This window comes from Oryctolagus cuniculus, chromosome 4 (assembly GCF_964237555.1).
Source record: "Oryctolagus cuniculus chromosome 4, mOryCun1.1, whole genome shotgun sequence".
In the NCBI taxonomy this organism is placed as follows: Eukaryota; Metazoa; Chordata; class Mammalia; order Lagomorpha; family Leporidae; genus Oryctolagus; species Oryctolagus cuniculus.
Genome location: NC_091435.1, coordinates 85,747,715 through 85,761,142, shown reverse-complemented (window position 1 = coordinate 85,761,142; position 13,428 = coordinate 85,747,715). Strand labels below are relative to the sequence as shown.

Sequence of the window (13,428 nt, the reverse complement as noted above, 5' to 3'; positions counted from 1 at the left end):
ATCAGAAGTAGAGCAGCCGGGACTTGAACTGGTGCCCCTATAGGAGGCACTGGCAGGCAGGGGCCTTATCCCCTATGCCACAATGCCGGTCCCTTAGATTAAGTAATTCCTTAAAAGAACTGAAGTTACTGTAATGGACTTTTAAAATAATGTAGCGTCACTTTTTACAAAGTAACCCCTAGGTGGCAGCAGATTGATATATTTTGGGCATTTTCTTACAGACAAAACATGCTTTTTTTTAGCCTTCTGAAAAAACCTTCAGTCAGCAATCTAAGACTTCTAAAATACTTTTCTTTTGTTTTCATAAGCTTAAAATAAATTTGTATTTAAATTCACTTACATAAAAAAGTTTTTGCATAATTATTGAAAAAACTCTACAGAATAAACTTTAAATCTTTAAATGTGGTATGTGTGTGTTTGTGTGTGTTTGTGTATATGTAATCTGAGGGAAGGGCATACAGTACACTGATTAAGATGCCGCTGCCACTTGGTGTATCTGCATCCAATATCAGAGTTCAAGTCCTAGCTCTACTACAGAGCTATGTGCATCCTAGGAGGTATGAGGTGATGGCTTAAGTAGCTGAGTCTCTGCCATCCAACTGGAAGACCTGGATTGAGTTCCTGCCTCTTAGCTTTGGCCTTGCCCAACCCTGGCTGTTGCAGGCACTTGCAAAGAGTGAACCAGCAGATGAGAGACCCCTCTGTTTCATTGCCTCTCTATTTCTCTGACTTTCAAATAAATTAAATAAATTCTTTAAATAAAAGTTTAAATATCAATTTACTTTGAAATACAACTAAATCACAAAACCAGCTTTAGTGCACACTCAAAAGAGGTTGACCCAGGGACATATTTAACATAAGCATGATTGTTAACGGACACTAAATATAAGCTAAGAAAATACTGTTGCAGCCAACTGGGGAGTGAACCATCAGATGGAAGACCTCTCTGCTTCTCCTTCTCTCTGTGTAACTCTGACTTTCAAATGAATAAATAAATCTTTAAAAAAAATAAAACCAACAAATCTATGTAGATATAGGGTAGTTAAGACTCAGAACAGGCAGAATTTCATGGATCTGTACAAAAAAGTTGCCTCTGTTTCCAATTATAGAATTACATGTATTAGATAAATGTAATAATGTGTATTAAAGCCCAGTATATAGGTACTGACTTTGGTAGTTGTCTGTGTATAAGCACTTGGTTTTCATTTATAGATTTGCTTCTGGTAATCTTAATTGTTTAATATTTCAGTTGGAATGCAATGATGTGGTCCTGTTTTGGCGAATACAGCGCATGCTTGCTATCACTGCCAATACTTTAAGGCAGCAACTTACAAACACTGAAGGTAAGCCACAAGGGTTAATGCTTTCTCATTTTGGCATTAAAATGGTAGTAGCTCCATTTTTAATAGGAGGATTGCAAAACCTCATTAAAACTAGATTTATTAGAAAAACAATTATAATTTGCCTTTAAAAATTAATAAATCATAATTGAAAAAGTAGAAGATGAAACATAGCAAGAATCTACCTTTATTACACAAAAACTAGATTAGTAATCAAGAAATCTGTGCTTTCCTTAAAGTATTTTGAATTAGAAATATGCTGTTTTCTGAGATTTGGTATCAGTTATGTGCTGTTAAAACATGCTATATAATATCAGAAATTCTCTCTGTAATTTTGACAACTATAAACTTAATAGATCTAACATGATAAGAAAACATAAGAACTTACTGTTCAATAGAGAATACTTCAAGAAATTCTTGGGAAAATGTAAAATAAAAGATAAGTTTATGTTAGTGCAAAAGAGTTAAAATCTACACATAGTTTTTCATAATATGTTTTATTTTATGAACTTTTTGAAGACCCCTCCTATGGTTAATATTATTATCCTGGAGTATCTATTAAAAAAAACTCCTCCAATTTCTTTATTTACTTTGAACAGTTAGGCGATTAGAGAAAAACGTTAAAGAGGTGTTGGAAGATTTTGCTGAAGACAGTGAAAAGAAAGTTAAATTGCTTACTGGTAAACGTGTTCAACTGGCCGAAGACCTCAGTAAGTAGTTCTCTGTGCCCTCCACCTTACCTCCTATCTGCCTTCCTTGTTTCTGTTTATTTACTAGTCTATTTAATATCAAACTTACAAAAAAGTTATCTACAAAGTGTAGGTTGCTGATCTGAAGTCCTGTCACTTCCATGTACTTTAGTGTTTATTTCTTAGATAAGATTTTCTGCTAGCAACCATAATGCAGTCACCAAAATCAGGAAGGTAACATTGGTATATTACTGTATCTTAATCTCTGACCCCATTCAGTGTTGACCCAGTGTCCCAGTACTGTCCTTCTGTAGAGACTGATTCTGTAATCTAGCTTCCTTTTTTTGGAGAATGTTATTTAGATGTCAAGATGTGAGAACTAGATAAGCTCATTGTTATTGAAATATCACTGCTCCCAAGCCTTCTCAGTAAAAACAGCTGGGGAATAAATGTTGTTTATACATATGTACATATGTATAAATGCATATACGTACTCATTTACATCTACATTCTTATGTATGTGTTTATATTGAAAACAATGAGTTGATTCTGATACTTCCAATTTTAGTCCAGTACTACAATACTAGTTTTCTTCCTTTTCATATCTGTAACTCTGTTTTCTGACAGTGAAATACCTACCTCCTAGTGTCCTTAATGTAATTACTTATTCTAATCCGTCCTCCTATATGTAACCAAACTTACCACTGTCCCTTCATTGTGAAAATTGTTTTTCCACCAAGCTTGGACTCTCATCATCACACACCAGGCTCTCACCAGAGTTCCTAACTCTGCATGGATACCCTTTTCACCTTGTCTAGGCTCTGACATCCCATACCAGGTTGCTTTTCCTTACAGAGACTTTTTTTTTTAAGATTTGTTTTTTTATTTCTTTGGAAGGCAGAGTTACAGAGAGAGGGAGAAACAGGGAGAGATCTTCCATCCACTAGTTCACTCTCCACCACAATGGCAAGGGCTGGGCTAGACCGAAACTAGAGATCAGGAGCTTCTTCTGAGTCACCCACATGGGTAGCAGGAGCCCAAGGACCTGGCCCATCCTCCCTGCTTTCCCAGGATCATTAGCAGGGAACTGGATCAAAAGTAGGGCAGCCAAGACTTGAACTGGTACCTATATGGGATGCTGGCACTGCAAGAGGTGGCTTAACCAGTACTACACAACACCACCTAGATAGAGACCTTTTTAATGGAGCTCATGCTCAGATACTTTGTGCCAGGCCTTGTCCTGCTCCTCCACGTCACCTAATGCCAGACCATGCTTTTGTGGAGACAGACACTCTGTTCATCCTGCTTGTGCTCTGACATGCTACAGTAGGCTGCCTTCCTTACACAGATATTCCTGATTACTGGGCCAGGCTACCAACTCCCCCTGGTGAAACCTCCTTATTCTTGGTGAAGCTTTTAACACTTAGAGTAGGCTAGTGCGCCCTCCCCCAGCCTAACTTAGCCCTGTTTGGAGGGTTTATTTAGTTCTGTCTTGAGTGTTAGCTGATTCTTAGCTTTAAGATTAGGGGATTTTCCAAAGCTTTGGCTGCTTTGCTTTTTAAGTGACTGTTATAATGGTCATTTCACTGGCTTGTTAGAAAAATTGGTTCCATAAGCATTTGGAAATCTCTGGCTCATAATTTCATGCTAAATTAGTACTGTTACTGGAAGAGGTATATCACTGTCTTGATATATACAAATGTATTTCTTTTGTACCCTCAGGGTATAATTTTCAGATAATGAAATACTTCAATGAATTTTACTGCCATGTAAATTTTTTTAAGTGATTGAAAAAATAAATGTCTTTTCATGTTTTATATTAAAGCTTGTGTAACCCCATCACTCTCCACTCCTACTTGGATTAAAGAAAGTATATTGCTAACTCAGATATGTACACTGTCAAGCCAAGTCTTCTGTTCTCCAGGTGATTTTCTGAGAAAGTAGTCTTCTGAATCTCTTGAAATGATTTACTACATTTGCACATACAAAATTATGGTGGTGTTAATGTACCAAATAATGTCCTTGAAAGGAACAGTCTTGTTGGTGACTTCACTTCATCAGTCACACCAAAGGCAATGAGCCATGACTCTGTCCATCAATTGCAAAAGAGTCTTGAGAGTGCCTTTTCCTTACTGTTGTCTTTGATGTGACACTGGGGAATATGTTCATGGATGCCTTCAGCCAGAAAACTTTCAGAATTTAACAGTTACTACACAATTATGTGGATCACAGTTTTGAAAATAGCATTTTCAATTAGAACATAATGTGTTGGTTCATAGAGTTCAGAGAGAGGCAATCAGGCGGTTTTAGTACAATTTCAAAACAGTCAAGAGAAGAGTGATGTAGAAATTGTAAAAATTCTGATCTGATACATTCATTTTTGCCAGTCTTAAACTTGCTTTCTTTTAAATCATTATCATTACTTTAGAGATTCATTTATTGTCCCTTAAGATGAGCACATAAGAAATAATATATTGTTCCCTCATAATCTAAAGAACATATATTTTGGAGATGCAATGTATTCCATAGCTAGAGTGGGAAAGGGACAGGATGAGCCTGAGGCATCTTAGATTTAAGAAAGTAAGGATCTGTCAGGGCCAGCGCTATGGTATAATAGGTTAAGCCTCCACCTCTGGTGCTGTCATCCCATATAGACACTGGTTCAAGTCCTGGCTGCTCCACTTACGATCCAGGTCATGCTAATGCACCTGGGAAAGCAGTGGAAGATGGCCCAAGTGCTGAGGTCCCTGCACCCATGTGGGAGACCCAGAAGAAGTTCCTGGATCCTGGCTTCAGATCCACCCAGCTGTGGCCATTGCAGACATTTGGGGAGTGAACAAGCAGATGGAAGACCTCTCTGTCTCTCCCTCTCTCTGTCTGTAACTCTGCTTCTCAAATAAATAAATAAATTAGTATTAAAAAAAAAAAAAGAAGTAGTAAGGATTAGTCAACAAGACACAGAGGCCATCTTGAAGAGTCTCCAACTGGCCAAACCAGAGACAGTTTGCACTCAAATAAGTAATGATGGTGCAAGCATTTGGCCCCATGGTGAAAGACACCACTTGGAGACACCTGCATCCCATGTTGGAGTCCCTGGGTTCCAATCCTGTCTCTGATTGCCCTGCTAGTGTGCACCCTGGAAGACAGCAGGTGATGGCTCAAGTTCTTGGGTCCTTACTGAGTAAAATAGGAATCCATGAGTCAGCAATTATGTACATAAATGAATAAAATCAGTGACTAAGAATGGAATAGTGATATAATTAAATATTTATTCATTAGAAGGAAAAGAGAACATGGAGAAGCTTGGCTATCACCATGTCAGTGGGCAAAGTTAATATCAGTAATCATCCAGTCAAAACTGTGTTCCACCTTGTAGAATGCAATGAGAAGAACCTAGTATCATTTCTAGGATCTTCTTATCAAAGATTTATATCTTGGGGCCAGCATTGTGGTACAGCAGGTTAAGTTGCCACCTGTGACACCAGCATCCCTTATGAGTGCCAGTTCAAATCCCAGCTGTTCAGTTCCCACCCAGTCGATGTACCTCAGAAAGCAGCAGAAGATGGCCCAAATCCTTAGGCCTCCATCATCCGCATAAGAGACCCAGATGGAGTTCCAGGCTCGTGGCTTCAGCCTGGCCCTGGCCTAGCCCCAGCTGTTGTGGCCATTTGGCAAGTGAACCAGCAGATGGAAGCTTTCTCTGCCTATCTCTGTTAACTCTGCCTTTCAATAATAAATAAGTCCAAGCATAACAATAAGACAAGCCCAAATCAAGTCACAGTATACAAAAGAACTGTCCCATAGTCCTCAAGTGTGTCACGTTTGTGAAGGACGTAGAAGAACTGGGGAACTGTTCAGGTTGTAAGAGACTAAAAAAAGTGAAAATTAAGTACAGTGCATGATCCTAGGCTGGATCTTACTGCTCTAAAGGACATTAATGTGACAGTGAAATTTGTATAGGATCTGAGGGTTCCATGGTAGTAGTATATCAGTGTTAGCTTTAAAGCTTTGGGATTATTTAGGAAAATATCCTTATTCATAGCTAATATATGTTAGAATACATATTTGAGGGTTATGAGGTATAATGACAGTAAATATTTCAGGAAAAATACGTTCTTGCAACTTTTCTGTGAGCCTAAGATGGTTTTCACATAAAAGTAAAAAGAAGGCTTTAATTTTGTTCTTGTTTGTATAGCTGATAATGGATCCAGATCATGTGAAAATACATTAGAGAAAATGAGATCTTTGAAAACATGATCTCTGAAGATAAACAAGAGACTGAGTTACTTCATGAACAGTACAATAGATTGATGTGTCTCCTCTTTCCACCCAGATCCTTCATTTGCAGTGTCTACCTACAGTTTGAAGTCTGTGGAGTTTAAATATGCTCGTAACCTTCATGAAATTCTTTTTAACTTTAGTGAAAAGTTTAATTTTTAAAAAATTTATTTATTTATTTGGATTGTAGAGTTGCAGAGAGAGAGAGAGGTGGAGAGAGAGAGCTCTTTTATCCACTGGTTCACTACTCAAGTGGCCACAATGGCCAGGACTAGGCTAACCCTAAGCTAAAAGACAGAGAGGTCTAAAAGACAGGAGCTTCTTCCAGGTCTCCCACATGGGTGACAGGGTTCCAAGTACTTGGGCCATCTTTTGATGCTTTTCCCAGGCCACTAGCAGGGAGCTGAATCAGAAGTGGAGCAGCCAGGACTCGAACCAATGCTGATATGAGAGTAGCAGGTGGTGGGTCTACCTGTTTCACCATGATGCTGGCCCCAAGAAAATTTAATTTCAAATAATTTTTATAGCTATTTATATACACTGTCAACTTTAATAAAATCTACTTGGATATCCACTGTAACTTTTAGTAATATATCTAATCTATTGAAATAAACTGTAATTTTTAAGTCCTTTCTGTGGAGATACAACTATTGGTATATGAGAGCCCAGTTAAAAGTTCTTCTTTCTCTTTGAGATCTACTTTATGATTTATGAAATCTGTTTTATGCTTGTTATATAAAGCAGGTAAAAATGCTAGCACTTCACAGACTTGTTATAATTTGTTTTCTATCATTCTGTCTCAGAAGCTAAGTACCTGGGTGCTGGTAACAATAGCTGGTTAGTGTTTGTTGCTGTTTCATCAGTTGCTCTGTGAATATTATATCATCTATTAACTAGATTATTACAAGTTTTTAAATCCTTAAATTGGTTGGGAGTTGGAACTTAGGCTTCTTTTTTAACTCTTGTTCATTAGAACTCAAGGTATACTTTTTATTCTCTATGTAGATAATCAGAAAATCACTGATATCCAGGAATAAAAGATTCATTACCAATCAATTAGCACGTTCTTCCTAAAATTTAAGGAGTCTTTTCTTCCTTATTTTACAGAAAATTCATTTTCATTTTTGAAAACTTGAAACTTCTTATGAATAAATATTTAAATAATTTTTATATATCAGATACCCAGTTAAATACTTTCTCTGTACTTTATTTGATAGGTACCGTTGTTTTTCTCATTTTACAGATGAAGAAATGGGAGCTAAGCAATGCATCAGTAGTAAACAATAAAGCCAAGAACTGAATTCAGATTTTAGACTACCATGCTGAACTAAAAAAAAATCAAGCATTTAAAAAATATAGTTTTATAAAATTGTTCCTTATTTGGGAAGTTTCTTTAATTAACGACATCCTTCACAGTTGGGTGAGAAAGACATATATTAGTGATGATGGTTATACTTATATCATCCTAGTTACTTCCTGCATTATAAAAAGTGTTGGAATTTAAACTTTTAAACTATATGTAAACTTCAATAGAACATCTGGGTAAAGGTACATTTGGAACATTAAAGTATAAATGAAGCCACTAAACAGATTAAAGTAAGTTAATCTTCCTTTTATGACTTGTAAGCATGTCTCCAATTATACTCTGTCACTACTATACTACTATAGTGAAGAAGTATCTAGTTGCCCAAAATTGAGACAGATTTTCAGTATGGCTGTGTTCATATTAAGAGTTCTGAAGTCCAGCTGTTAACAGCTACACAATCTTTAATTGAGCATAATGGCTATTTTTGTAACAGCTAGTTTGAGAATATTAAAATGTTTTCTCATAAGTTTCAGTATCTTTGCACTTCCTGTACTTTGTGTGAGAAGATACACTTCATTGAAATCTGAATTACTTCATAACAACGTCTCATTTGGCAACAAAATGTGAAAACAGTGGTAAATTCCTTTACTTGGGCTACCATTGTGCAGATTTATTTTGGTGGTATAGTTTGATATCCTGAATGTTAAAAACGGTTAGCTTAAGTAGGCTAGTAAATTAGAATTTTCCAATATCCTTAGCTTTTTTTCTTCCTGCAGTTAATTTGTTCTGCTGACTCCCTACACGAGGTGGCAACAGCTGGCCTTTTTACTAGAGCTCAGAGGGATTAGTGAGTAGGAGTCCAAGCAGCATGCTCAGCCTCTTGCCTCTGTTGACTGGTCTTTATTGTTTGATGCCTGAGCATCTCCCAGACAGCAAGCAATTGTTTCTGGAAACTTAAAGTTTGTTTCTGTTGGGCGTATACAATGCTGCTGGAGCTTGTCTTTGTGTTGCTTCACTTTCCCAGTCTCCTCTTATCCTCTGTTCTGTGCTTTCTCTGGATAATTAGAAAAGAGCAAAGATAACAGCCTTTATATATTAGTGTGTGTGAAATTCAGTTTTAACTCAAAAATTCAGATATACAGACTATAAATGAAAGGGTTTTTTTTCCTGAGTTATCAGATTTCAATAACAAAATCACTTTTAGAATGAAACCTTTATTCTTCAAAATTAATATTATACTATTTAATGACAAAAACAGATGTATGTGCATTTTTTAAATTATGGTGATTAAAAAGGGAGCTGCAGCAAAATGCCAGTTTTAACAGCTAAGATTAAAAGAGATGTGTGCTGTAATTGCTTAAATCTAAGAAGATTATTTCTCTTAAAATATAATTCTAATTTAGAGGATAGTTATAAGAATATCTTCATGCCATGTTAAAACTTGGTTTTAAAAAAAATACTCAGGATCTAGCTAAAATCGACCCTTAGTTAGCCAGAATGATTTTATTCTTCTGCATTTATAAAAAGAGCCAAGCTTCCATACCTACAAAATCCTTGAGGATAATTATAGATTGAAAGTAGTGTTCCTGAAGTAGTATGAAACTGAACATAAGCCTGAACAATTATTAGGCTCATAATTTGAAACTTAAAATTGCACAAAAAAAAATTCTATGTTTCAGACACTATTTTCCCAGAGGTGGGACCCTGGCATGCCTGTTTAGACAAGGCTCCACAGGTGATTGTTGCATCCATCATTGCTACCTGTTCACCTGCCCATAGACTGGTGTTCTTCCACATGAATACAGCTTGTCATTTTATTACTGAGAAAAATTAACATATACTTTTATAGAGTCTGATATTATGGCTGTTGAAAATTTAGTAAGTTATTTGAATTACATCTGCAGTGGTATATTCATTTTGTTTCTGAAATGAAAACTTAGCCAAAGAAAATTAATTTCAAAGGGATTTAAGGGAGGAAAAAGTTATACTGAGTTCTAAAGGTCCAGAGGGGATTTTTAAAAGAGAAGGTTTTTTAAAATGGACGCAATCACAAAAGAATAGAATGAGGTACCCTGGAGAGAAAGCGTGAACTGTAAGAATCATTATCCCTGTAGCATCATTTATATCTCAGTGCTGTAACTGTTTCCTTAGCCCACCAATGATAAGACTTCAGTATTGTTTCATCCCCTAGCTTCTAACACATTTCTAAGTTCTCTGGTTCTGTCCAGGTTGCCCCTCTTCCAGTCCAGCTCTCTGCTGTGGCCCAGGAGTGCAGTGGAGGATGGCCCAAGTGCTTGGGCCCTGCACCCACATGGGAGACCGGGAGGAAGCACCTGCCTCCTGGCTTCAGATCAGCACAACGTGCCAGCTGTAGCAGCCATTTGTGGGGTGAACCAATGGAAGGAAGACCTTTTTCTCTGTCTCTCTCTCTCTCACTGTCTAACTCTGCCTGTGGGAAAAAAAAAAAAAAAAAAGAACAGTTGACACAAAGAGTATAGTGATCCTTGGAGAGAGTCCTCTGTGTTAGAGAAGAGGCATATGCAGGCAGAGCTCCCCAGGAGGCCGGCAGACTGTGCTTTCTGGATTACAGAGGAGAAAATGCAGACTCAGAGTGGGCTTTTAGAATGAAGCACATTTTTCATGGCCTACATCTTGTCTTTTAGAGTTGTCATTGAGGGCTGTTGACAAATTGGTACAAGATTGAAAGGATATTTACTACCGGGAAATAGTATATAGGCTACTGATACTCAGTGCTTTATTAGCAAGCATCTTTTGATTTAAATTCAGGTTTTAATTGATTAAAGTTTTCTTCAATAATTTATTGTATTTGCTATTTATCATTTTAAAGTGAACTTTACTTATATACTACCGTAAAAATATTCATAGATATTTAAAAGACCAGTACACATATATAAAACCAGAAAATTTTTTTCTCTTTCTAATAATGCTTACTATTTCCTCAGTGAAAGATTTTAGAATTAAATAATATCATTAAAATTAGGGTTAGGGGCTGGTGTCATGACACAGTAGGTTAATCCTCCGCCTGTGGCGCCGGCATCCTTTATAGGCACTGGTTCTAGTTCAGCTGCTCCTCTTCCGATCCAGCTCTCTGCTGTGGCCTGGGAAAGCAGTAGAAGATGGCCCAAGTGCTTGGGCCCCTGCACCCATATAGGGGACCCAAGGAAACTCCTGGTTTCTGGCTTTGGATCAGCTCAGTTTCAGCCATTGCGGCCATTTGGGGAGTGAGCCAGCAGATGGAAGATCTTTCTCTCTGTCTCTCCCTCTCACTGTCTGTAACTCTACCTCTCAAATAAATTTTTTAAAAAAGACTAAATATCTTGAAATAAATAGTTAGGGTTAAACTTTGTTTTCTTTTAATAATTATGTTTTTATGTTCTCTCCATTTATTTTTTTTTTTAAGATTTATTTATTTGAAAGGCAGAGGTGTTTTTAGAGAGAGAAAGGGAGACAGAGAGAGAAAAATCTTTCATCTGCTGATTCACTCCCCAAATGGCCACAGTGGCTAGACCTGGGCTTGTTCCCAACCAGGAGCCAGGAGCCAGGAGTTTATTCCAGGTCTCCCACACGTGTGCAGGGGCCTAAGGACTTGAGCCATTTTCCACTGCTTTCCAAGGCACATTAGCAGGGAGCTGGATCAGAAGTGGAACAGCCAGGACGTGAACCAACAGCCATATGGGATGCCAGCACTGCAGATTTTTTTTTCTCCTACGCCACAATGCTGGTTCCTAATCTCTCCATTTCTTTTTTTTTTATTATTAATTAATTTATTTGAGAGGTAGAGTTACAGACAGAGCGAGAGACAGAGAGAGAGATCTTCCATCCACTGGTTCACTCTCCAAATGGCTGCAGCAGCCAGAGCTGTGCCATTCCTAAGCCAGGAGCCAGGTGCTTCCTCTCAGTCTCCCATGTGAATGCAGGGGCCCAAGGACTTGGGCCATCTTCTACTGCTTTCCCAGGCCATAACAGAGAGCTAGATTGGAAGAGGAGCAGCCGGGACTAGAACTGGCGCCCACATGGGATGCTGGTGCCGCAGGCGGAGGATTAACCCACTATGCCTCAGTGCCGGCCCCTCTCTCCATTTCTAAGATAGAAAAATAGAACCCAGTAATAGACACTAAATCTAACCACAAAATGATCTGTTGGCCTATGCAGCAGTGTATTATAAAACAAATTAAGCAAGATACAAGTTTTTTAAAAAAAAATTTCTTTGAAGAATTTGTGGATTTATATACACTAAACTGATTATTCTATAAGGCATGGTTCCTAGAGTAGTTAATTAGAGAGGAGGTAGGGTAAGGACATACGGGATTTTAGTTTTTACTTCTATTTATTTCTAAATTCTTCCCTCCCAGAAAGCACTGTTCAGAATTACTCTATAAATTTCATAATCTTAATTATCCTATCCATGGAAATGATGGATCTGATATATAATAATTCCGAATCTAAAAAGTGACAGGTATTTTTTCAGCTAGTATCTTGGTAGTTGTGATACCAGGAAATTTCATGGGGCTACGTTGTGAATACTCATGCTGTCATCCTCAGTGGTTGAAATGAGCATTAAAGTCTCGCTTCCTATAACTGCCCATCATATATCTGTCATCTCAGAATGAACTGAAATCGTTTTTGAACTAGAGACATTTTCAAACTTGTGCAACCCATTTTAAATAATAGGCTTTCTCTTTCATTGTTACCTTGTGGAGTATCCCATTTTAATTTTTTAAAACAGCTCTTTATCTCCTAGTTTTAGTATTTGGAGTTATGAAAAGAAATTTGCTATTTTTATTGACATCAGTTAAGTCTCCTCTCTGGGCCAAAAATTCTAGTCTTTATATTTAGCCTTTCTTTCTATTAGGCCCACTTCATATTCTGAGTCACATGTACAAATCTGTCTCTAGACAGATTAGCTGCACTTGAATTTCCAATTAGTTTGATTCTTTTCTCTTTTTATTTCCTTCTTCAATTGCAGAACTAATACCTATGGATTCTGGAAAATATAGATGGTAAATTTTAGAAAAAAAATTGCCATTATCCAGAGATTACTACTGTAACATTGTATGTGGTTTAACAAAATTTTGAATGTGGGCCTGATTTGGCTTATTTTTATATCCCCACATCTTCAGTTCATTGTCAGTTCCATTATTTCTAGTTTCCTAGCTATCAGAGTAGGTTGAATGTCTCCTTTTTTATGTAAACGTATGTCAGAAATGTTTATTAACAGGAACAAGCAACATTAGTAAAAATAAAACCTTTGATACCAGTTCCTTGATGTAGCGTAAGTATTCCAGATACCGTATTGTAGTATATAACATGTATTGAAAAATCAGTCTCCTTTGAAAGTTATTCACCACCATGACCTGTATGAGACCCTGGCCTTCCTATGTATGCTTGTGTCTTCATCATGTCTCTCCTTTCCTTCTTCAAAGAAGTTTAAGACATTTCTCATCTTAAAACTGATGGATTGGTCCTTCCATGCAGTCTAGCAATTTTTTAATCTTATTTTCACACGGGAAGACTCTTGCCTGCTGCTTCCACTCTTATCTATCCCCTTAACTCTGTAATCTTTTATGCTCACTTTTTGCGAAAGTGTTTGGATTTGGATTACTAAAAATCAAGAGAAAACAATGATCCAGACAAACATTAAGGAAGAGAAAATATTCCTGTGTAACCGCATCGTTTGATACTTTGAAATTAATATTCTGCTTTCCTAACAGCCCCTTCCATTTGTCTAGTGCTTTACAATTTAGAAAACTTTTGTTTGTCTGTTTGTCTTGCAAAGTCATATGAGGCTTGTAAT

At 37.2% G+C, this 13,428-nt stretch overlaps 1 protein-coding gene across 10 annotated transcripts in view; it reads left to right on the top strand.

The window, feature by feature from the left end:
- OPA1 (OPA1 mitochondrial dynamin like GTPase) overlaps positions 1–13,428 on the top strand; it is a 98,700-nt gene that overhangs the window by 64,688 nt on the left and 20,584 nt on the right. For all 10 annotated transcript variants that reach the window (XR_011387994.1, XR_011387993.1, XM_070072353.1 and 7 more), the window contains 2 exons: positions 1,250–1,343; positions 1,940–2,050. Coding sequence is in view for 8 of the 10 variants with exons in the window: in XM_070072353.1 (XP_069928454.1) it covers positions 1,250–1,343; positions 1,940–2,050 (205 nt within the window). In the remaining 2 variants the exon portion in view is untranslated. The remainder of the gene's footprint in view (positions 1–1,249; positions 1,344–1,939; positions 2,051–13,428) is intronic.